This window comes from Physeter macrocephalus, chromosome 12 (assembly GCF_002837175.3).
Source record: "Physeter macrocephalus isolate SW-GA chromosome 12, ASM283717v5, whole genome shotgun sequence".
NCBI classification, from domain to species: domain Eukaryota; kingdom Metazoa; phylum Chordata; class Mammalia; order Artiodactyla; family Physeteridae; genus Physeter; species Physeter macrocephalus.
Window position 1 is genome coordinate 44,458,697 of NC_041225.1, and position 25,405 is coordinate 44,484,101.

The 25,405-nt window shown below is 43.1% G+C and overlaps 1 protein-coding gene and 1 non-coding gene across 24 annotated transcripts in view; one reads left to right on the forward strand and one right to left on the reverse strand.

Moving 5' to 3' along the window:
- The window catches only part of DTNB (dystrobrevin beta), a 266,778-nt gene that overhangs the window by 17,950 nt on the left and 223,423 nt on the right, over positions 1 to 25,405 (reverse strand). For 18 of the 23 annotated variants that reach the window (XR_008618857.1, XR_008618869.1, XR_008618866.1 and 15 more), the window contains 4 exons: positions 24,803 to 24,888; positions 23,816 to 23,929; positions 18,871 to 18,967; positions 13,951 to 13,971 (listed from right to left, as the gene is read on the reverse strand). Coding sequence is in view for 4 of the 23 variants with exons in the window: in XM_055089074.1 (XP_054945049.1) it covers positions 13,951 to 13,971; positions 18,871 to 18,967; positions 23,816 to 23,929; positions 24,803 to 24,888 (318 nt within the window). In the remaining 19 variants the exon portion in view is untranslated. Of the gene's footprint in view, positions 1 to 13,950; positions 13,972 to 15,054; positions 15,217 to 18,870; positions 18,968 to 23,815; positions 23,930 to 24,802; positions 24,889 to 25,405 lie in introns of those variants that run through there. The other 5 variants (XR_008618870.1, XR_008618868.1, XR_008618864.1 and 2 more) reach the window with 2 other exon arrangements.
- Positions 15,879 to 15,985, forward strand: LOC112063663 (U6 spliceosomal RNA). Its single transcript, XR_002891105.1, has one exon. It is a non-coding gene; the product is annotated as a U6 spliceosomal RNA (small nuclear RNA).

The window sequence follows — 25,405 nt, forward strand, 5'->3', positions numbered from 1 at the left end:
CCAACAGCCCACGAGGAATCCTGCCAACAACGACGTGATCTGTTGAGGCTTGAGGTGACTGTAACCTTGTGAGAAACCCTGACCCTCAGCTTGTGAGGACCCAGCTAAACAGCGCCTGGACTCCTGACCCACAGAAGCTGTGAGTTAAATTTGTTCTTCTAAGCCATTAAGTTTCGGGGTAAGTTGTTATGCAGCCATAGGTAACTCACGGGCTGAGCTTGATTTTTCTTTCTACATTATTAGGTCAGTCCCAACTGAAGAGCATTTGACTGAGAGGGAGCAGGAGGGAGAATTTTGGGATGAGACCAGGCCCAGAGGCCTTCATGAGACGCCGAAGACCCTGCAAAGAGGACCGTGGATGAGAAGAGAGGCAAGCATAGAGAATCAAGAAAAATTTTTCCGGATCTGAGAATGTGCTTAAGTCCCTCAGTGCATTAGCCTGTCCTGAGGCTGAAAGTTTCAACCTCTTTACTTTGCAATGAGTAAACGGCAGGGACTGGAGACAATTCTCTGCTGCAAATCCAATGACTCAGAAGAGGAGGGGCCGCCGCAGGCACTGAGAAGGGATCTTGCTCTGGCCACAGGCCTGGGTGAACGCTAGGAGGCGGTGAGGTTTGGTGGGAGGGGCGCACCCTTAAAGTCCGGAGACCTGGGGTTTTCTTTTGACTGTACAGGACATGCATTTTAATTCTTCTGGAGTTCAGTCTTCTCAGTTACAAACTGAGCGGCATCGAACTAGATGACCTGTGAAGCATTTTTCAGATACAAAATGCTATGATTCTACGACCTTCACCAAGTTACCTCATCTCAGAAATGCCGAGTGATCAAGGCTTTGCTTCGGTCATAACCACCCTGTCAGTGAAGGATCCTCCTCTGAGGGCTCTCAGTGGCCACCTCAGGGTCACGTAAGGCATGTTCTACTCCTAACTCTCCTTTCTCATGAGCGGAGTCCACACCGGAGATGCTGCCTGTTCAGGTCTCCTGCACTCGCAGCTGGTGGGGAGGTGCAGGGAGCAGCCCGCTGTATGCAGAGGACAGGCTGTCTCAAGGAAGACAGTTTGAAATAAGGTCCTCCTCATTACATAAGCACAGACTGGAGCGTTTGGAGCACACACAGCTGAAGGCAGTGCTGCAGTGCACACAGCAGCTCTCCTGGCTCTCCGACAAGTCACCTATAACCCGGTTAGAGACTGCTCACCCTCTGCCCTCCTGATAGGTCTGTGCCGGATGGACACACTGAAGTCAGTGCAGATGAAGCACTGCATCGAGCGACCGCACCTTGTCTCAAAGGCACAGATGGGTCGTACGTTCAGAGGCAGGCACTCCCCATGGAGACTGCTGAGCACTCCACTCAGAGCAAACCCATCTAGAATAAGCAGCACAGTCAGAGGCTGGGCGGGGAGCATCACTGCTGGAACCTAGAGATTATGGGGAACCTGAGACTCACACAGAAATCAGCAAAGGTGGAGGGACTAGTCAGGTGGCTCTGGGGGGTGGGGATAAGCTGTCCAACGAGGGTCCAAAAGAATCGCGTGCCTCTGGGTTTCAGCTGCCAGAAGAGGGGCGGTGCGCCTAGAGAGGCTGCGGAAGCTTCACGACACGCTCCTTGGTGTTTTAAAGTTTCCTGAAGCAGGGACAGTGGGACCTTGTTGAAATACAACTTATTACAAAGGCCTGAACACAGCAAAGGCCAGTCACGTGTCTAACCAACAACTAAACACAATAAATGCCCTGTAACTCAGGTTCTCTGAGTACAGAGGTCCCTTGTAGTTGGAAACAATTCTGCTGGAAAGACAGAGCTAGAGAAATGTTACAATCTGAGAAGCTCTCTCCTCTGCTGGCCCTTCACTTCTTCGAAATCAGCAAAGACTCTGAGAACCTGAGAAAGCTATGTATCGTGTTCCAAGAAAAGAGTTCAGAAGTTATGCTTGTAATGTCAGAGGGTTCGTGACCCCAGGAAAACAGCCTCTGTTTTAGTCCAACATTCATTACTGTATCTGAGGACATGGAGGCCTAGAGAAGTCACAAGGTCACAAATAAATTAGTAGCAAGGCTAAGATGGGTACCTGGGTCTTCCAGTGGCCTTAAACTGCTGGGAGAACCCTAAGCACGTTGCGATCCCAAGTTTCTGAGGTCAGAAGGAACGTGGGTCAGGTGAGACTTCTCACTGCCGAGGCCAACCATGATTTTTTATTTATTTATTTTTTTTTTTTGCTGTACGCGGGCCTCTCACTATTGTGGCCTCTCCCGTTGCGGAGCACAGGCTCCGGACGCGCAGGCTCAGCGGCCATGGCTCACGGGCCCAGCCGCTCCGCGGCATGTGGGGTCTTCCTGGACCGGGGCACGAACCCGTGTCCCCTGCATCGGCAGGCGGACTCTCAACCACTGCGCCACCAGGGAAGCCCAACCATGATTTTTGATAGCAACATAAATTAATTTCCAACACGAGTGAGAAATGTGAGAAAGGAGAATACGGTGATTCCGACTTAGTCTTTTGTTTGAGTGCAAGTCTAATATTGGAGCCAAAACAGGTACAGAGAACGCCAGAGAAGGTGACTTGAGGACACTGTGAGTGGAGATGGGGACTCACATGCTGTGGCAGAGAGCGTGGCCGTGCAGGGGCAGAGGCGCTGTCTGCAGTAGGAAAATGACGGATATACAGTCCTGGGCTGTGCTCAGCCAGCCCCAGCAGGGTGCCTGGCACACAGTAGGGGCTCCAAAAATACTATTTCTTTCCCTTCTTTTTCCTGATGGAACAGGTATGAATTTTTTTTTTATCTCCTTGATTATCGTCCGGTAATCAAACCCAGGGAGGCTTATGGCAAAAAGCCTGATTTTGAGAGTTAATGCCCTCGCCAGAGCACTGTTAACGGCATCCCCTCCATACACACACCCAACGAAAACTCTGAGCTAAGCGGTTATCATGGTAACAGAAGGAGACACTTGAGTCTCCATTTTTCTCTCTCTGATTCATGGATACCTGCCAGGTAGCAGATGGCCTGTGTGGACAATTACCTTCATTTTCCTGCAATGTATTTAAATTAAACAAACTGGCCTCTTTGCTGCCGATTTTCAGAGGCCCGTTCGGAAAAACAACAACAACAAAAAACCCAAAAAAACAACGTTGGGAGAAAGGAACCACAAGTCTGAAATTTAGATGAGGCAACTGTGAACATACAGAGAACTGGGATGTATACAGAATGGACTTTGTACATTTTTTTTGGTCAACAAAAGGTAAAAAAACAAAAAACAAAAAACCCCACAGACTATTTTGAGCTGCTGCAGGTGGTGGCTCTGCTAGGAAAATGCAGCTGTCTCATCAAATGTGGAAGTAAAAGGAGAGAGAGAGGATTATCTGATCCTGTACTGTCTGTCCTGCTGCAAGATTTGAAAATAATTGCCTAACATGACAAGAGTTAAGACTGCTGGGAGTGAGGCCCAGGGGTGGAAGTGAGCACACAAGGAGAACAGGGGTGGAGGAGATGAGAAAGGCAGTCACGTGGCAGTGAGCAAAGCAGCAGCCGCGGTTCCCTCTGGGGCGAATTAGAAACAGGTAAAGAACACACCTGGAGACCTTCATCTCTCCCCAAAGTGTCCACCTCTGAGGTAGACAGCTTTTAAGGATGAACTTGGTTTCTAAACACCCGAGAGAAGGGCCAAACAGTTCTATGATGTCTCTCTTCTCTCACCACCGTTAATACACATTTATCTGTCGTGTGTGTCTGCGGGAAGGAGAGGGGCCACCAAAAAGTCTGCCTTGAGGTCCCTACTCAGAGGGCTTACACCTGTCTGTTCCCACATCACTTCAGGAAACTCAGGGCTTACCCATGACCTGTCACTCCCTGCGGTGGCTCTCAGGTATCACTCCCTGTGGGGTTGCTGCTATGGATGGGAAACAGCAATGGCAGGGCTGCTGGGTGTTTTGTGATCACACTGTTGGCAACGGGGAGAAGGTTATGGTTCTCAGTCTCCATGATTCTGCCCCTATTCAAGTCAAACTAAATTATATAGAAGACAAAGCTTACCCGAGCCTGAAAGAGCTGGGGGGGCAAGATGTCTGGGTATCTTTCTCAGTGGAAGGAGGAAAGCGTATTAAGTTCCTAAGACTGTCTCAGAAGAACAACCTCTTAAAACTCACCATAAACCCGAAGATCAAAAGAAAGCTGAAATTTAAACTTTTAGATAGGGAAGCTCATAAATTCCAAGACTAGAATTACCCTCTTTCTGTTTGTTTCTCCTAGTTTGCCCAGCTCTATTTGAAAATGGTATCCCATGAGTTCTCATTGCAGGATTTCAAAGCTAGCTCTCAGCAAAATGATCAGGGACCTCACTGAGGGAAAAATCCCTATAAAATGAATACCAAACACTCAGATTGCATACTAGAAACCAAAAGAGGACAGGATTCCAGGAGAGCATGGTCCTTAATTCAGACATGAATTCAATGATGGGGCAGGCAGCCTGAACCTATCAATGATATTTTAAAGTTCAATGAGTCAAACTTAAATGCTGCTTATGGGTAAGTAAGTAAAACTTGTATGATGAGGTGTGGCACATGATCCAGCGCCACCACTCTTTGTTGAGTCCCTGTTCTATATAATAAGGTGGTTAGAGTCCAGGCTTTGCAGTCAGATGGACCTAGTTTGGATTCCAGCTCTGCCATTTACTAGCTGTGTGACCTCAGGCAACTTACTTGACCTCTCTGAGGCTCAGATTCTTCATATGTAAAGTGGAGATAAGAATATCTTCATGGGTTGGTGAGGATGTACATAAAGTGCTTCACATGCTGGCTCAATGGGGTACTACCTGCCATGCTTCCACTTTGAAAGGTGCAAAGTAGGGGTATGAAGGGGCAAGGTCTCCACTCTCAGCAGGCTCACAGCCTCCTAGGCAGTTCGGCATGTACGCAGCTAGCATACAAAGGAGGATGAAATCCGTACCGTAGCGGAGGTACAAAGGAAAAGGAGCACAGAGGCGAGACAGTTTAACTCTGACCTTCTGGAACAGGGTAAGGTTTCACAGAAGAGGTGGCATCTGAGAGTGTCTTGAGGGGTATAATTTCAATAGGCAGAAGCGGCTCGGGAAGGGCAATCCAGGTGAGGAAAGGGCATGAACAGAGGCACCATGAGAGAGGAAGCTGTATGTGTGTGTTGTGGGGCAGGGGAGGAGCACGTGCGGACACTAGTATGCAGGGAGCACAGAAGATATATGGTGGGAAAGAGAAGTGTGGGCCACAATCATCCAGAGCCTTAAATCAATGGTCATCAAGTTTATTTACTAGGCGATAGATGGGCAAACTATAGCCCGTGGCCAAATCCAGCTTGCCACCTGCTTTTTTACAGTCTGTGAGCTAAGAATGGTTTTTACATTTTTAAATGGTTTTATTTTAAATGGTTATATAAGTCCTTACATAATATCTCTGATTTGGTTCACAAAGCCTAAAATGCTCACTACCTAACCCTTTAAGAAAAAGCTTGCTGACCCCGCTATAGGCAACGGCAGAGGGAACCCGTGAAGACTCCGAGGAGGGAGTGGGGAGGTCGACCTGGTCTGATTTAGGAAGCTGGCTCTGGGGCAAAGTGAAGGAAGGCCTGAGAAGCAGGAGGCAGGAGAGAGGGAGACCAGGTGACAGATGACAGAGGCTGGAATGGAGAATGGTGGTAGGAATTGGGAGGAGAGAGACACAAGCAAAAGCTTTTGGAGAAAAAGTTGACTAGACTGTGACAACTGAGTGGGGAGAGTAGGGGACTGGAAGAGAGCATGCATGTAGGGAGTGCTGGCAATGATGTTAATAGAAGCAGGACATATGGACAAAGGGGTGATTTGTGGGGGAAGGTGACTGGACATCTTTTACCATCCATCCCTTATCGAAACCTCAGAATAAGGGATGCTGAGAATGCCTCAAGGGCTCAGACTGGTATCACAGAGAAAGGGTCTCTGATCCTACTTCCCTGACCAGGGATCCAACCAGTGCCCCCTGCAGTGGAAGTGCAGAGTCCTAACCACTGGACCACTAGGGAATTCCTGAGCAGTGGTTCTTCACTGGGGATAATTTTACCTGCTAGGAACCTGGTGTGGGTGTCGGTGTGGGTGTGGGAGCATCACTGGAATTTAGTAGGTAAAGATCCAAGGATGTTGCTTGACATCCTGCAATGCATAGAACACCCCCCCCGCCCCAACCCACCAAAAAAAAAAAAAAAAAAAAAAAAAAAGAAAGTAATCTGGCCCCAAATGTCCATAGTGCTGAGGATAAAAACCTGGCTGAGGGTGACTGAGTTACGAGGTCCTAAAGTCGGTGGCCTGTCCAGGGCTTCTTGTCCCACGTGGTGAGCTGCTGTAGAAGGAAAGACAGGCCACCAGTAGCCTCAGATCATGTTAGAAATTTCAAGGGGCCAAGAATAAACTCTGATAATCTTCTGCACATTTGGGAGATGTCCTGGGGACAGCTACAGGCCTGAGAGTCTCCTAGATTCTCTCTTGGTTTCCTGAGGTCTGAGCTGGTTAAATACAGAAGTTGAAATTTGAAATGTGAAAGCAGTGAATAAACAGTGAATGTCATATATATTAATTAGAATACATAATAATAAAAGCACTGAAGGATTTACGGTTAGCCAGCTTTGTAGAGCAGTAGTGAGTTGGCAAGGATTCTTATTAAAGGTACATGTCTAGCTGCAGGTAACTGTCTTTCTGCATTGCCTCTAATTTTATTTTATTTTTTAAAAATTTATTTATTTTATTATTTATTTATTTATTTTGGCTGTGTTGGGTCTTTTGTTGCTGCGCATGGGCTTTCTCTAGTTGTGGTGAGCGGGGGCTACTATTCATTGCAGTGTGAGGGCTTCTCATTGCGATGGCTTCTCTTGTTGCGGAGCACGGGCTCTAGGCACGCAGGCTTCAGTAGTTGTGGCATGTGGGCTCAGCAGTTGTGGCACACGGGCTTAGTTGCTCCCCGGCATGTGGGATCTTCCCAGACCAGGGCTCGAACTCGTGTCCCCTGCATTGGCAGGCGGATTCTTAATCACTGCGCCACCAGGGAAGCCCCATTGCCTCTAATTTTTCTAAAACATGCTTCTATGTTTCTTTCTTCTCCCTCTCTCTTTTTTTAAAGCACTGGGCATCTATACTGCAGCTCCAAATGGGAGTAATTCTACTTGCCAAATTATGATTAGCAGCAAATGGAGAAGAGTGCAAAGGAGTCTATCATATCCTTTATAATATGTTTCTTTGGCTGAAATTAAGCAGATGCTCACTTCAGTTAAGGACTCTAGGCCAGGAAGCTCCCTACCTTGGCACTGCTGTTAATTTGGAACATCAGAACCAGCCTGAGGTCAGCTATAAAATCCTAGAGATTGGCATGGCATCAGGATTGGAGGAAATGCCTACAGGTGCTCTCCAAGTGGAGGGTCACAGATCCAATCTTATGCCAAGTGAGGATGCTGTGTGAGGTCTAAAAGAAAGGGAGTGGGAGGCATGGCCCAGAATCCTAGAGATGAGCCAAAAGAGAAGGCATCATGGAAGCAGCTGATGTTGTTTTCTTAGGATGCTTTCTTTTGTCTGGAAAAGTGGGAGGTAGATGGTTGGCATGAATAAACCCTGGGGAAGGAGTTGGTTAGAAAACCCAGACAATGAATCGAGGGCCAGAGGATTTCAAAGTCACAAAAGGCAACATCAGTCAAATGAGCCCAGTTGGATTTCTGCAGACCCTTCTTGGTTCATAGCCTTTCCCCAATATATCGATTGGTATCAGTGATGAAAGTATCAAAGAACTGTGGATTGAAAATTTATAGATGAGAAAACTGAGGTCTGTAAAGGTTATATACATGGTGAGATAGAAAAGAAATGAGGTTTTGTCAACAAGGTGCCATGAGTCAGAACAAGCTATTCACACGTAACCCAATAAGGCAGACAGAAGATATAACTCCTTCCTTCGTTGAGGTGAAACCAATGGGGGTGGGGGTGAGGAGGTTGGACAAGACAAAATCAATTTTTCAGCGCTGTCTACACTCTGCCATACTGAAAATTTCCTTTCCAAGGTTGCTGATAACTTCCTTATTGTCAAATCCTTGCCTTATTGCCTTATTAATTTTCTCCTTGAAACTTTCTGGTTTTTCATGAGAACCCACAATCCCACCCTCCTACCTCCTCTTTCTTCATTTTGTCCACTATGGGTTTTCCCTACGGCCCATGTCTATGGTTTCAGCGCTAATTTTATGTTGAAGACTTCCAAATCTACACTGCTAGCCCTGTTTCCCCACTAAATTTCCAGTTGCCTATCCCTAAATATCGCACAGACCAGACACAAAGCTTGACTGCCTGCCTATTCTATGTAACTCAGTATGTTCAAAATCAGATCAAAGTCCCCTTTCTATATCCCACATCATCTCCCCAGTTTCGTTTTTTTCAGTCAGTTTCCCAGGTTCCTGGGCTCAAAACCTAGACGTCACCTTCTTTTCTGTTGATGCTTTGCTGAGACCCAGACTGTAGTATTCTGGGGGGAGATACTGTGTCCTAGGAATTCATATTCCTCTCGTGGAAGGTGACTATCGCCAGCTTGGTGTGTAGAGACTTTTTCCCAGAGACCCTGGTGTATATTTTTCATATGTTGTATGCATTCTGGTCAGAAGAGGAAAAGACATAAATATAGTACAGGGGGAAATAAACAAGCAGGTAAGGCAATCTCTCAGCTCGTGATTGATGACAGTGATGAAAAACACTGGGGGTGCTGCAAAGACCCAAAAGCTATTTCCTCTATATTTTCAGACTATACACTCCCTCTAGGTGTTCAAGGAGTTTTGGGGGAGTGAAATGCAAGTACCTATTTTTCAATATTGCTATGACATTTCCTCTTTTGGAGAAAACAAACAAAACCCCCCAACAAGCTACCAGGTCCCTATAGTGAGTACAAGAGCCAAGACTGATGAATGAGCATACTTTGTAGACTTTCATGAGGCCATCTATGGGCAGCCAGAGTCCATGTATACAGACTAGGACTGGGACCCAGGCTAGCCTAAAGGTTTGGGGGCATAGTCACAGAGTACAGCACATTGATCTTTGTTTACCAAAATCCATTGGTGCAGCTTGCAAACCTGGGAGGGCAGCAGTGGTGCCTAAGCCTCCAGATATCACTGACTTGGCTTCTGTTTCGGTATACAGGGCATCAGGCCAACCATGAAATAATGATCATACTATTTGAGGGTGGGATTTGTGCAGGATTTCTCTTTTGATCCTCCAAAAGGCCAAGCTCACCCACTGCTCACTTCAACATATGTAGTAAGACATTGCTGAAGACATAAATAAATGGCAATCCTTTGCTTTTCAGGAAGCAGAAGACTCAGGCTTCTATTTCAGAGTATGGTGGGACCAAGGAATCCAGAAAATTTTAGGGTGGCATGTGAATCATTTCCCAATGGGACTGTGTCCAAAGGTTAAGTGAACCAAGAGGGAACCTGACCCAGGAACACATCAAGGGGTTTACCAGTAATCTCTTTAATGGACAAAGAGAAGGTTTTTATTTGTTGTTGTGTAGGTTTTTTTTTTTTTTTTTAAGTACTTTCTCTCAAACTTACAAAGTTAACATTCATGAGGCTCGTCATGGAGGCCTCACGGGTCAACCTGGCTAACTAAATGTTGAGTGCCCTTCCTCTGAGGCATATTTGGTGAAGCCGCGGTCAGAGATGGGGGTTTCTGACAGCCAGCCCACACCATGCTTTCTTTGGTTGAGTTGTGGTGGGGTGTTTGTCTGGTTCTGGAAATCAGAAAAGGGCGTGGGGCAAGATCCACTTGATATCCCAACTGGCTGAAGTAGAAAGAGAGGTCCCAACCGTGGCCATGTTCTCTTAGTGGAATCCCAAGATTCCTCCAATTACATAATTTTCAGAGTACCACCTATATAACCCTCTGGACCACCACCCTACGAACCTGGATCAAGGCCACCCCTGTGGGAGCCCCCTATCCTTATTCATCACTGTCTACAGTTATAGTCTTTAACTCTGATGTTGATCTGTATGTAAAAAGTAATGATTTTTTTTTTTTGACCGGCCATGCGGCATGTGGGATATTAGTTCCCCGACCAGGGATCAAACCCGTGCCCTCTGCAGTGAAAGCCCAGAGTCTTAACCACTGGACCACCAGGGAAGCTCCAAAAAGTAATGATCTTCTAATAGGAGGAACCGGAGGAATGTTTAAAGAAATACATCCCTCATGAATAAACTGAAACCTTGCCTTGGATAGCTCATTTTTTAGTTTATGTCAGCAATCCAGCAGTGAAATTTTATGGTATGTTGAGTCTCTGGCAAAAATGGAACCCTAAGGTGTCCCTAGAATAAATTTGTACATTGGAATCCCTCCAGACTAGGACTGGGATATTGTTTGACCTTGAGGGAGTAGCCCACAGCTCCACAGTAAACACCACTGCCAGCAGGGTCCTCACCAGTCTGTTGTTACTCTAGTGTACCCCTCTGTACACATTTCTGGTTGTGGGCACTGGGTTCTTACTGAGAAATGCTCAAAATATTTTCAAATGATACAAATAACTATAGATATCCTGCATTTTGTAGATTATCTGTGCTAAAAAAAGAGGATGATTTTACTCTACATAACATATCTGTTCTTTAGACAGAAATAATAACAGAGTTAATAATAATACTAATATATTAGCTTGGTCTTCTATTCTTTTGGTAACACTGAAATTTGTTTTTCTGATACTTTTTATAAAGGACATTTCTAACCATCGTTTAGTCTCTTGAATAGATCTACCTATTATACGGGAGTACCTTGAGCAAAATTATTGCCTTAGGTACTCGAACCAGTTATGTCCCTTACAGTGAATAAACTTATGAATTCACACTGTTTTTAAGTTAAAATCTTATAAATCTGGTTAACAGCAGTTTTCATTCAGCCACTATTTATTGACTATCTGCCATGTGGCAGGCACTGGGCTAGAAGCAAGGGGATGCAGTAGTAAAAAAGGCAGACAAGGTCTTTTAATTACAGTCTGACGATTATCATGGGCCTGATTAACCCTGACTCAGCCGATACAATCTAATTCCTGAGCCTGTTAAACTGTAGGGTATGTCATGGGTTGAACAGTCACTCAGTGAAGTCTTATCTGAAATAGCCAGGCAGTTCTGCCCTTAATTATAAAACTTGGAGCTGAGAAAAGAGAAGGGGAAGGAGGGAGGGAGGGAGAAAGGAAAGACAGGAGAATTATCAGCTGAGGTACTAATGTCACTAAAGCACTGGAAAAGTGGCTGAGGTTGAAGGTAGAACCACAGCCCCAACGTCACAGTTAAAGTCACAGTTATTACCCATTTCCCTCAAATTTCCCCAATGCCAAAATAATCCCTGAAAGGGAATGAAGAAGGCAAACTGCATAAAAAGTTCTCTATAATGGATTTACAGAGCCAGTTTGGGGAAGATGTTTAGTAAATTCTTCATTTAAAAAGTCTTACAATTATTTTATGACTCGTACAGGGTAATACATTTTGATAGGAAAGAAATTAAACTATACCAGCCAGAATCTGGGAGGAAGAAAGGGCTACGACTTAGCTCTGTGGTAAATACCTTTTGGTGCCTCACTCGGTAATGATATAGATTAAAGCAGACGCTCGAGTTCTAAAGCTTTATAGTCTTTCCAGCTGTACATGTTAAAAATGTTAAACTATGCAAAGCCATTCAGTTCACATTTGAGCCTCATTGCTGAGCCTTAGGTGGATACAGTTTAAACCTGTGATGTGGACAGAGGAAATTTCTACCTATATCCACAGAGCAGAATTTCTTACCTCTCCATAGTGGGGAAACGTGAGGGAAAAACAATTTGTACAAATTCATGTTCTGGACGGTCCCCTGGGACAGTGAGGACTAGAACATGAGCTCAGGACCTTGGCCACCGAGAACTCCCAACACACACACACAAGTGGCTCATTAGTGGCAGGCTTCAGTGATCTAGGTCTAGCTTCTCATTTTGCCAACCTCAGGGGGAAGATGATCTCACACACAATCAAAGGTCACTGGAATGAACATGTTGTTATTTAATCCCCTGTCTGCTCAAGATCAGCTTTAAATTGACCTGAAATAATACAACAGCAGTGATAATTTCTGGTTCTTGGAGTACACAGTAATCCATAAAATTTTTTAAAAATGAAGTGTCTCTTGGAAGCCCTTACTGCTGCCATTAACATAAACATCCATAATGTTTGCCCTCCTCCGAAAGGTGTTCTCAGGTGGGGTGTGGGCGTTCCCGATTACACGCTTTGCTCTGAGCTGGCCCATTCAGAGAGGGATCATGAGATGCTAGGCTGGGTGGACCTGCTGGAGGAAGTTCCCAGCGAGTGGTTTACCTGTAAAGCACATCTCTGGGGCACAGAGGGATGAATAAAAGGAGGGGAATGCTGGTGCCAGAAACTACAGGTCAGGTGATACCCTGATCTGCAGGAAGGGTGTGGTCACAGCAAGGGGATGAGGCTGTTGGGGAAAGGAGGGGAGAAGGGAACAGGAAGAACAGATATTTTCTTTCCATCCCTCCAACACAATCTCACTCATCCTCTTGTTTGTGGCAGGCATTACCAGCACTTGCTTCTTTACTTCTTCTAAGCAAACTGGAGGATTATCCTTCCCTGCCTCCATTGAAGTTAAGTGTGGTCATGTGCCTTGCTTTGGCCAATGAAATGGAGTGGAAGTGATGTGTGTCACTTCCTGGCAGAAGCATTTAATGGCTGGGCTTGACTTTCCATCCTGGTTTTCTCCTGCTTTGCCCATGTGAATGTACCTATTGATACAAAAGTGCCATAAGATCAAAGTAAAAAATTATGTGTGAATGAGGAAAAAACAAAACCAAATAAAGCACAGACAAAAATAAAATTTTGTTACATTAAAGTCATTGAGATGTACGGGTTGTTAGCCTACCCTGACATCATACTCTGTCTTCTTTCCCTCTTCCTGACAGTCTCCTTTCCTCTTCTCTTGCCTCCTCCCTTCCTTACCCATCTCTTCCTTCCTTTCCTCTCCCTTTTACCCTATGACTCCACTGCTTTCCTAATTGGAAATAATAGTAAATATAATGTTTTATATTCCTATTCTTAATCTGAAACATGGGTACATTTGTTTTTTGAAACAAGAAATGAGTACATTTTTTGAATTACACGTTTCACATTTCTTTCTTTAAAGAGAAGCCCTGAGGTAAGTTAGAAATCAGCTTTAGTTTGTGTGAAAAATGTATGCTTTGAAAACCTTACTATATGATATAAACATATAGTCTTATCATTGTGGATAAGCGCTCAGTTGATTTTCCTGTGTGGGTTAGTGGCTGTCAGGGAAAATGAAAACAAACATAAACTCTCCCTAAACACCATGCAGCTCAGAAAAACCAGAGCTCCCTCTGGAGTGGGCTTTGAACAGGAAATCACTTACAGCACGATCAGTCACTTAGTTTTCATTGGTAACTTTGTTAAGAAGGCTACCGGAGCTGGAACATCCAGAAGACTGTTCAAGACTAAAGGACATCTAAAGTTATCAAAGGAACTACTCATTTTCATGCACAGTCATTCATGACATCGTATTTAACCCTGAGGTCACTCCCACCACCCTGAAAATTGTTTCAAGCAATTAAAGTCAGCCTAATCATGAAGCAGCAGAGAATGTAAGTGCAGGAAAATGTAACTGTAGCCTGGCTAGTCATGCATATTTAAATAAACACAACAGATGTGTACTTTGAAAACAAATTCAACAAGCTCTGGTTTCAAATAAGAACATGCTCTACTAGGTAAACATGACGTGGCCTTTTAGGCCATTTTACAACACCACGGAGAGAACTGCTACGGGTTTTACACATAACCAATTCCGCAGAGATGATCTTGGTACAGGGAGGAGAGGAGAAAGTATGTAACAGTTATATGAGAAAAAGAAGAACATGCAAAAGAAGCAATGGTCAGGTGGAGAATTCTGAAGTTCACTTACTGCCTGCTTTTGCTCTTCCTCCTAGAGGTGGTGAAGACGAAAAAGGTAGAGGGGAAAAAGGAGAGAAATTAATGCCCACCACCACAAACGACTAGAAAAAAATGATAGAAAAGGGCAAACCAGGCCAGGCCCATGGGTTCAGAGATCCAAGGGCTTGACCACCATCAGAGCATCATCAGCTGGACAGAGCAAATGGCAAGCCTCTGCCCCATCCAGTTCTTTAAATGCTAACTTCTAGAGTTAGAAGGAAAGAACCTTATAAACCCTCTAGTCCAACTTCCCCTTTTATACATGAAAAAGCCCTAGAGAGCCTGACTTGCCCAAGGTTATATCACTATTTAGGGTAAACTGAAAGAAGCAGCTCAACCATGACTCAAAAGCTCCGTGATCACTCTTTCACGATTCACAATATCCACATGTGTTAGGTACATTTCTCTAAGTCAGTGGTTCTCAAAGTGCAAAAAATAGATAGACCAGCAGCAGCAGCACATGGAAACTTGTCAGAGATGCATGCTTTGCCCCGTCTCCCCCTAGACCAATGGAATAAAAACTCTTGGGGTGGGGGAAGCGCTGTTTCATGAAACTTTCAGTGGATTCTGAATCCTGCTAGTTTGAGAACCACTGCTCTTAAGAACCTCCTAGAAACTGGAAATTCCATCTGACTACAGATTCTCTTGTTTAGTCCCCTGTCTTCCACTTTTGGAGCTTTTTGGCTGCTGTGTGGTTCTTTTCAAGGATGCACATACATCCCCTTCCCCCTATAAACTGGAACTGTTTCAAGGCCCTAAGAGGCTTTTCAAAAAGAATTCTTGACCTTGGTGTCTCATTAGTTGAACAAAGGTTCGTTTAATGCTCCCTATGCAAGAAGCACTGGAAACATGAAGGTAAGATATGGTCTCTGTCTTTCAGAGCCTTACAGTGACGGTGCTCAGAGCAGGCCCTTGCTAACTCTCAGCTCTCAGAATGCACCTCTAGACAATGAAGAAGGAAGCACGATGAAGATGAGACAAACACTTCCGAGTTCCTCTCTCCTCAGTCTTGTGCTTCTCAGTTACCCTGTCTTTTAATGGGTCTCTTCGTTTCCTTTTTCTGTGCCTCATCATGGGTAACTGTGGTCAGGACGCCTCTGCTCTTTGCCCCAAATACGCAGATCTAAAATCTGTTGCAATGGTTCTATTTAAATTGGATCCATCCGTGCAGACTGCCTTTACTAAACATGTGTGTAGGAAGTCTTGGGAATGGATGAGTGCTTCTCAGTCTGGAGATCTGGGTGCAATGGAGAGAATGATTTCAGTAAAGCCAAGGAATTACGAAAGGGAGAGGGAAAGTAACAATTTGGAGAAAGTCATTTTATTCCCGCAAGGGAGAGACATGCACTAAAAATTAAATGGGCACCAAGAAATCTCTTGAGGAGACTCCCAACTCAGCACCAGAAGATGTTCTTCATTATCAAAACCAGCTGCTAGATGCTTGGCCAAACCGAATATCACAGGCACCCAGGCAAAGAGGGCCCTGAGCGTTCACTGAGTTAGCCTGAAGGAGTTAGCATCTTTTAGCTTTTGCGTCTGGCATGCATGGCTCCAGTTAGAACGGGTTAGAGTTTTACAGTTGGGAAGCGATCTCCCTGCCTAGTCAGGCTTCCCTGTGAGGCAGAACACTTTTCTTCCATTCACTAGGCAAGGCAACCAGCCGTAGAAGAGTTATTAAACAATTAAAAATGTGTTTTTATTGCTGGCACTAAATGTTGAAATGGAAATTGGTAAGGGAGGTATGGGGCAATCCTGACAAGCTGGAATTGCATCTGAGATCAAAAGACCAGTATGTAATTTCTTAGAACTGTTTCTAAAACACCTCCCTATTTTCACTGTTTTCTCCAGGTTTGGTATTGGAGACAATATTACCTTGGTTCAACAGAATAGAAAAATTCAGTGCTCGCTTTGGCAGCACATATACTAAAATTGGAACGATACAGAAGAGATTAGCATGGCCCCTGCGCAAGGATGATACGCAAATTCGTGAAGCGTTCCATATTTTTTTTAAAGCAATTATGCTCCAATAAAGATGTTTAAAAAAAAAAAAAGAAAAATTCAGAAGGCGATGTTTCATGTTTGTACATTTGGTGACTTTGCTGTATATAGTTTATCCATTGATATAAAATCATTATAATTTGCAGTAGACACATGTCAGGTTAGGACGGAGAGAGTGGACAGGGCAGTGTTTTCAGGACTTACAGGCCCCCCATGTAACCTGGGTTTGGGAGAGGGTGGACTTTGGCAAAGTGTTACTTAGGATTGTGTTGTATAATCCAAACTCACAAAAGTTAATCAGATATAGCTTTGAAGGCTTTGTCAACACAGTAAACAGGTCAGATATAAGGTCTTAGAAACTTTTTGTTATCAATTAGTCAGTTGGGGTCAGTAAACATTGACTGGTGACAAGGTATAGGAGCCAACTTGATTTAAAGGGGGTAATAATGCCTTAATTATAAAGTGCAAATCTAGGACTGCTCAAGTCACCTAAAAACATGGGAGACCCGTCACACTGGGGATATCTGGCTAGATGGCCAAAGTAATGCCATAGCCACTGTAGTCATCTATATAAAAAAATTTATATTCAAAACCTCATTTGCATACGAGGTTAAAATTTAAAACTACAGAATTCATCTGGCAAATGCGTTTCAAAAGCAATACTGGAAAAATGGAAAATGAGGCAGAAAAATACTGGAAACGTAATTTAGAAACTAAAACACCATCACACAACTATTTCTAGATTAAATAAGAAGTCTGAGGTAGAGGTTATCCATATATACTCATTAATCAGGGGGAAAAAATATAAATAAAAGATACATTCTGAAACATGGGTACTTGAGTGTCAGTCTACATTATGTCATTAGTAAAAAACAACAACAATAAGAAGGTCTCTGATACTCCTTGGTGACAGGGATTGAGTCTTAGTCACCATTATAAACCACATACCCGAAACATGACTCTTAATCAATGGATAAAAAGACAACATTCCTGGTTTATGTTTGCAAATTCTTCTTCTCTTTCTGAATGACCTCAGCCTGTCAAGTGGGTAAATAATAAGGCTTTTAAGAACTTGGTAGGATATCCTACAAAACAGAGCAGTGGGGTCCTGGTTATTTTACTGAAATTGTAACTGTAAGACAACAGCTGGAAATACAAAGAAACTCAGGGCTTGGGAATACAGTTCGAGACATCAGCTCATTCTGCTTAGGCCTTGAATACAAGTGTCAGAGGTACATGACAAGGTCTTAGGAATGCACATGGGACCTGAGCCAGGAACTCTAAGGAACACTGAGGGCAACCAGCTGACGGGAAAGCTTACTGTGATACTTAGGGGAAATGCATTCTGACTTCCCTTCAGTTTGCATAAACCTTTTTGCCTTTTACCAAAAGGGTACCTTCCCATCTATGTTTGGGTGATATTTGAGAACATTATTCTGAAAGGTAGGTGAATCCCCCATGACCTTCTGTCCTGTGCGTGGACTAACCCCACAACGGCAGGGCTTTCAAAGCCCCACATGGCTCCAGATGTTACACTGGCCAAATGTATTTAAGTATCTCTCTGCTCTCTTGAGTGGCTGATTGGGTTGCTTAGCTGGATACTTGACAACTATTTGAAGGATCTGGGCCAGGTTTTACGCATAAGGTTTTCTTTAAACAAGACCCATTTAGACAAAATATTTCTCAGGAGAAATTCTGCTAACACGGTTAATGAAGAAACATGTCCCAAAATACCCCAAATACCCAGGACCAAAGCTAGAAAAAACTCAGCTCAAGACTAAAAGAAGTGATTGTCTTGAGCAAGCCAAAAGTCAGTTTAAAACACAAACACTCCATTTACCCAAGTTGCTAAATACCCACTAGCTTTATTATTAAAGGACTGGTTTAGAATGGAGAAGTTGAAGAAAACTCTTCAAGCTGACATGTTCCTGGGCTACCCCTCCTAGTCTAGACCCTTGTCACTTTGGGTCTGGATGATTTCAACAGCTTCCTATTATCCTTTAGTTTCTCCTCTTCCCAACCTGCTATGTACATTTTCCTAAACTATTGTTTTCAAAACCTTTAATGACTCCACTTTATCACAGGATTAAATCTATCCCCTCAGCCTGCCTTTTGAGGTACTCCACACTGTGACTTCCATTCTGTGTCACACCATGAAATACAATGGTTTCACAGTATAGACAGACGGACCTTAGGAATTTACAGCATAAACAAATGTGCCCTGGTATCGCTGCTACAGAGCTGGGTAAATATTTCTGTTCAGTGCCAGTCAAATCATCCAGGCGAGGACATTTAAATGCCAAATGTGCCTTTGTCTGCTCTAGGGTGTAGGGGCTGTAATACATTTTTCACGAAAAATAGATAGTGAGGCCTGACTTATTCTAGATTTATTCAAGCCCCAATATAACAAACGTAGAGCTAGCTGCTATGTTATTGCTCCTAATAGAGTAAAATTACTGATTAGAGTTGGTTGATTACTTTGGTTTGCCCCTGTAATACTTATTAAAATAGGACACAATACTTGTTACGCATTTAGGTAGAATATTTGAAAACTTGTCTTAAAAGAAACTTTATATAGTTGAGAAATATTCATTTCACATAGCTAATATCCAATTTATAAACATTCTTATTAATTCATAAAAGCAACTATTCAGGACATTAGTTCCAGTTACTAATTTTTTGTAATCAGGCTTTACACTGATTCAGATAACTTCTATACTGAATTAGGTAAACTTTATGGAAGTCTACCTGAAAACTGAGTCTAGGCAGCAAGAGTTAACCTTTTATTTAGCCTCATCCTGTCTGACATCACAGGGAGGCAGAAGCTGAAGTGCAGGAGAAGATGGACAAGAGCTGGGAGGTGGGAGGAGACCTGAGCGGCTGCTGCTCTTACCTTCAGCAGCTTCATCAGCCCTTCCAGCTGGACCATCAGCTCCCGCCTGCTCTCCTGCAGCGCTGACATCCTCTGCTCCAGCTCATCTTTCCTCTGCCTGTCGGAGAGGAAAAGCTCATGAGAAATGAAGAGATGGAAGGGCAGTTAGATCACAAAAAGACACTGTAATTTAAAAATATTAAAAATTGTAATGTGTTACTGAACAAATATTAAAAAAAAAGAAAATGAAGATAAAATGATCCTCAAAGAAGAGTCGAAGGCCAGGTGAAATGGGTTTTAGACCTGATTCTGCTACTTACCAGTGTATGAGACGCTGAGCAAATCATTTAAGTTCTGATACTGGATATATAAAATGGTGATCATATCTGTTTTGCCCACTTTTCTTTACTGCTGTGAGAAAAGTATGTAAAAATGCTTTGGAGGGCTTCCCTGGTGGCACAGTGGTTAAGAATCCACCTGCCAATGCAGGGTACATGGGTTCGAGCCCTGGTCCGGGAAGGTTCCACATGCCGCGGAGCAACTAAGCCCGTGCGCCACAACTAATGAGCCTGCGCTCTAGAGCCTGCGAGCCATAACTACTGAGCCTGCGTGCTGCAACTACCGAAGCCCGCGCACCTAGAGCCCGTGCTCTGCAACAAGAGAAGCCACCACAATGAGAAGCCCGCGCACCGCCAACGAAGAGTAGTCCCTGCTCTCCGGAACTAGAGAAAGCCCACGTGCAGCAACGAAGACCCAATGCAGCCAAAAATAAATAAATTTATTTTTTTAAAAAATGCTTTGGAAAGTATACATTGCCGTACAGTGAAAAAGTATTGTTAATATTATTAAAATGATTTAAAAAATTCTTTAGGAAGCCAAATGCCTCACTTATACATAAAACTAGTCCAAGTTTAAATTAATAGTGGAGAAAAATGTATGAAAACTGCTCAGGGAAGACAGGGTTCAGGAGTCAGTGCTTCCAGAACCACACATCAGGTTCAAAAAATATGACAGACATCAGGACGACTCTGTGTCTAAGAGAATTCTGAGGACAGATTTCTGTTTCCCTAAGGACAGATTTCATGTCATCAAGTCTAGCTCAATCTGTCCAAAACCAAACTTGAGACTTTCCTCCCTAAATGATTCTCTTCTCAATTTCCCTCTCTCTCCTACTTTTTCTTCTATCTGTCATGGCTGAAAAACTCAGTCCTCTTTGATACTTTCCTGTTCATGTCCTATATTCAATCAGTCACCCAATTCAGATGATTCTTGGAAATCACATGTCTATCTTTCTATTCCCACAGGTTAAATAAAAGATAGTATTAATTTTAGTGACATCTATTTCCTTTGTTTTTCAACATGGTTGTTAGAAAAATTTTGGTACATATACGGCTTACATTATATTTCTATCAGAGAGTGCTGCTCCAGACCCTACCTACATTCCTATCCTTAGTTCCCTTTGGTTCACTTTTCCCTAAGCAGACTGCATCATTTTACAAGTGAGTACTCCCCTACTCTCTTCCAAATGTTATTCACTCCTTAGTGTCCATCCCAAACGTCACTCTTTCCAGGAAGCTATTCCTGATTACTTCAGTAGGTATAGGATCCTGCTTATTTAATCACATAGCAATTGGTGCTTCTCTGTGGCACTTAATTTATTTTACCTTGTATTGCTGTCACTCCTACCATGATGCAAAATCCTTGAGGTCAGGGGATGACCTTACTCATCTTTGCATATATTTAATGATTAAGAGAATATCTCGCATCCAGTGTGGACTCAATTAACATCTAGTGAACTTAATGAAATCATTATTTGAAGCCCTCCAAGGATTTCCAATGACCTATCACTTAAGGCTCTCAGAATCTGGTCTCAATTATCCAACTAATTTTATCTCCCATCATTGGCACTCTAAAGATTAATTCACTGGATGACTGAAAACAAATTCTTAGCTCCAAGACTCCTTCCCCTGTCTGAAATGTGTCATACTTATTGGGGGATCTTGCTGAACCCCACCTCTGCTTCTAATCTTATATGTTTTGTCCCACACGCCATTCAAACCACACCTACCTTTCATGGTCCAGCCTAAATTCCAGCACTTCCAAGGATCAAATTGCTTCTAGCCTGTGTGTGTGTGTGTGTGTGTGTGTGTGTGTGTGTGTGTGTGTGTGTGTGTGTGTGTGTGCCTTTCCCTACTCACATTTCTTCTAATATCCATACTATTTATTAACATTGTACAATATTATTTAACTGACTAGCAAATTATTTTAAGTTTTGTTTCCAAAACTAGATAAATTTTTAAGATAGAATCATTGTCTTCTCGTCTTCATACTCCCGAAATTTCCAGTGCAGGTATAAACTCAATAAGGAGGAGCTGACTCATTCAACTTTCTAGAAAGCTTTTCTTCCCTGAACCCCCAAGCCTGGATGCAGTACTCTTTCTTTGTGCTGTGCATGATCAAATAATTATAATATGTGGCAAAAATGAATGAACTACAGCTACATGCAACAACATGGAAGGCTCCTAAAGAGTAATATTAAGGGGGAAAAATGTCCCAGAAGACTGCATGGAATACCATTTCTATAAAGCTCAAAAAACTAAAAGCAAAATTAGACACTTTATCGCGTGGGCATACACACATACTTGACAATACTGTTTTAAAAAGCAAGGGAATCGGGACTTCCCTGGTGGCACAGTGGTTAAGACTCCATGCTCTCAATGCAGGGGGCCTGGGTTCAATCCCTGGCCGGGGAACTAGATCTCACATGTGTGCCGCAACTAAGACCCAGTGCAACCAAATAAATAAATAAATAAATATTAAAAAAAAAAAAAGCAAGGGAATGATAAACCAAATTCTGGATAGAGGTTAGCTCTGCGGGGAAGGCAGAAGCAAGGAAGTGGAATAAGGGGGGCACTTTTACAGATGACATGGCTTTAGCAATATATGAATTCTCAAGTAGGATGTGAGTTCTTGGGTGTTCATTTTATCATTATGCTTCATATCTCACACATTTGTCATATATTATTATAACAACAAATATACCGTTAAAAATAATGAAGGGGGAAAAGACAATCTTGGTGGTCAGGATTCATAACCACTAACCCTAAGGATGAAATTCTCTACCTTGTTTTATTATACTAGCTGGGTATTGGCAGTTCCTGGATTCATGTATATTCATCAAAACCAGAAGGATGTCAGAACCTACAAATGAATCTTGCCCTTTATGTGTCTTGTGATAAACAAAAGTTCGTATATTAATATAGATGAATATAACCAACTTCTTTCATGGCTAGTAATTCTGAGAAATTATTTTCTATTCCAAAATCCTAAAGAAACTCTCCTATGTTTTCTTCTAGAAGTTTTAACATTTTTGTCTCCATGTTTAATCCATCTGGTGGTGTTTTTGTATATAGTGTGAGGAAGAGAGCCAATATGTTTGTCCTTATGCATGACCAATTGATCCAGCAAACTTATTAAATAGTCACTCTTTTTTCAGTGGTATACAAGCTGCTTTTGAGATTAAATACTTTCTAATCTCTCAGGATTTAGACCCTCCTTGGATTTAGATTAAATTCCTGTTTCTTACTGCCTTATGTCACAGCGCTGGATTCAGTCCTTTGCCTACTAAATCTAGTTTTTTCAGATCCCTCTAGCATAAAGAAGCCCTTTCAGAAATCCTAGTTCCAGCAATAGTTAAACTAAAGTATGACAGTTTTTTGCTTTTCTAGATACAAAATAGTCACTTGTGCCTGAGCCGAGGTGGGGAAAGAAAACAGTTGTATCTTACACTGATAGCTTAGAGTTATGCTCTACCTGAGTCAGCAGCTTTTGCTTTCCCATCCTCCCTAGTGTGACACCAACCATGCTGATATCTCAAATGTGTGACAGTGGACCCAGAGCAACCAAAATCTCAGCCCAGTTTCTAATAAATTTAGAAACTAAAATGAATTTTTAGGAGAATGGGAATCTCTGTATCTCTAATGATTTTCATCTGCGTGGTTTAAATTCTTGATGAGTTATTTATTAATGACATAAATCTAAACAGAAGGATAGTTACAGAAAAACAATAATCTCCATTCTGTAAGAGAAGAAATCATGGTTGGGAAGCTAAATGACCTAAGCCAAAGGAAGAACTAAGAAAGGACATTCGGCTATGCAGAATCCCAGGTGACAGCACGTTAAAAATCAACTGCAGAATGTCAAATGTTACAACCTAAACAGAAAAAACCCACTATTTGGAAATCTAGAGGTCTGGTGAGAATCAAGTCACTCAGTTTCCATAATGTCTTCACTTACAAAGAGTATACACACATCTTTCTAAGACCGATAGGAAGTAAGACCCTAATAACTTTGCTCGGATCACGCTCACGTTATCCTCTTCTGGAAGATGCCCTCATTCCCTCCAAAACAGCACCAAGTGGGAGCTTAAGTTGCCCTCTACCCCCATCCTGATCCTACGCCCTTAGTCTCGCGATCCTTGAGACAGTTTATACTTATGTTGAGGTGGAAGGCACCACAGCCACGGTGCAAGGGATTCCCACTTGGTTTCACATCTCAGAGGAGTTCCCGCAACGGAATCCTGCTCTGACTATGAAATGCAGGAGAACATACTCAAAGGACAGGGGGAGTGTTACTCCTGCCAGGAGTCTCTAAAGTCAGACTAATGTGCAAGATAAGAAGATTGAGTGCAGCACAATGGTCTTCCTAAAGCAATCACAAAAGTATAAACACTGTGACTGGTGTTTACCTAGTTCTGAAATGAAGGCAGGAGATCTCACAGTGATTAATTAAGGGACTCAATCATCTGAAGCAGTAACAGAATGAGTGGAATGCTTTAGCTGTTGGTTCTAACATGACTAGTTATACGGATAAACAGATTCTAACCCACTAGTTTGGTTTCCTGAGATACGAATCCCTACTGTAGAAGATTATAACTTGGGGACAGTGGGGCGGCTTCCCCACTTACCTGAGCAGCCGCAGCTCTGCCAGCAGTGTGGGGCTCTGCTGGGCCTTCTCCGGGGTGGGCTGGGAAGCCTGCTCGTGCTCCAGACGGAGACGCTGAATCTCCTGCAGGATCTCTCTAGAGAGATGGATGAAAAAGAGATGGCCATGTGTGGCTTCACAGCTCGCTCCCTCTCTTTTTTTTCCGTTAGAAGTTTTTATTCTAGTCGTGCTGCCTCTACCAATCTTGTTCTGATTGTTTCTGAATGACCAAGATGTGAAATGGACACCGTCTTAAAATTGCTGCACTCGATATTTCCTCAATGAAACAATCCTTTGTGGTAGAAAAAGTCCTACAAACCCTCTTCTCAAGAACTTGAAAAATTTCCACAGAAGAAAAATGACAACTATCAATAGAAGAGTCTGTTCCTGTCTGGGGGGAACTTGCAACCTTCTAATGCAAGTCTTGTGCTAACTACTCTCAAGTCTTCCTCTGTCTCCCTTCTTCTCCTGAACCCCACTCCCACCCCGAGATCTGCTGGTTGCCACTTCCTCCACTGTGCCTGTTACATTACGACCAATCTCCTTGTCCTGGTTTCTGCTTTTTCAGTGCATGATGGTGTGTTGTCTGGTCGCCAAACCTGTAAATGGCTTTTCAGCGAGAGACCAGACAGTTGCGTGCTGCATCGTGGGCCAGGACAAGATGACAAGACGGAGCAAAGGCTCCTGGGAGTAGAGTGGAGAAAGGAATGGGAGGGGAACACACTGGTGGGTGGGAAAAAGAATCTACCTGAGAGCACCTGAGCGGGATTTTGGACTACCAGAATGAACAGCATGCAGAGATATACAAATTAGTGTCCAGGGCATGTACTGGACTTGGGCTGGCCTATCTTCACTGAGGTGGGATCTTCCTTTGTGGTCAAAACCCACCTAGACTGCAAGGAAAATGAGAATCAGATACTCACGTGATAATCTTGGGCTTCAGAAACTGGCTCGACCTCTGCATTCTTACCTGTTTTTGTTTTCCAGTTCTGCAATAAGCTGTCTTTGTTGTTTGTTGGCATCAAAGTTAAAGCTCAAGTCGGTGGGAGGACGGGTCTAGAGGGAGGAAGAAGAAAGGTTTTTTTTTTTATTCAAATATATCCAGAGGCCCAGATGGACTGTTGACTTTTTTTAAAACAGATTTTTGAGGTATAATTTACATACCATAAAATCCACCCATTTTAAGTGTACAATTCAATGAGTCTTAGTATATTTAAACAGTTATGCAAACCAATCACCACAGTCCAGTTTTAGAACATCTTTCATCACCACAGAAAGTTCCCTCATGCCAGTTTGTAGTCAACTTCCACTCCCATCCCCAACCACAGGCAACCAGTGATCTGCTTTCTGTCTACAGTTTTGCCTTTTCTAGAAACTTCATATAAATGGAATCATACAACATGCAGTCTTTGGTTTCTGGCTTCCACTTAGCATGGTATTTCTGAGGTTCACCCATGTTGCTCCATGCATCAGGAGTTCCTTCCTTTTTATTGCTGAATAGTATTCCATTGTTTCCAGCTTTTGGTTATCACAAATGAAGCCGCTCTGAACTCTCATTTACAAATCTTTGTGT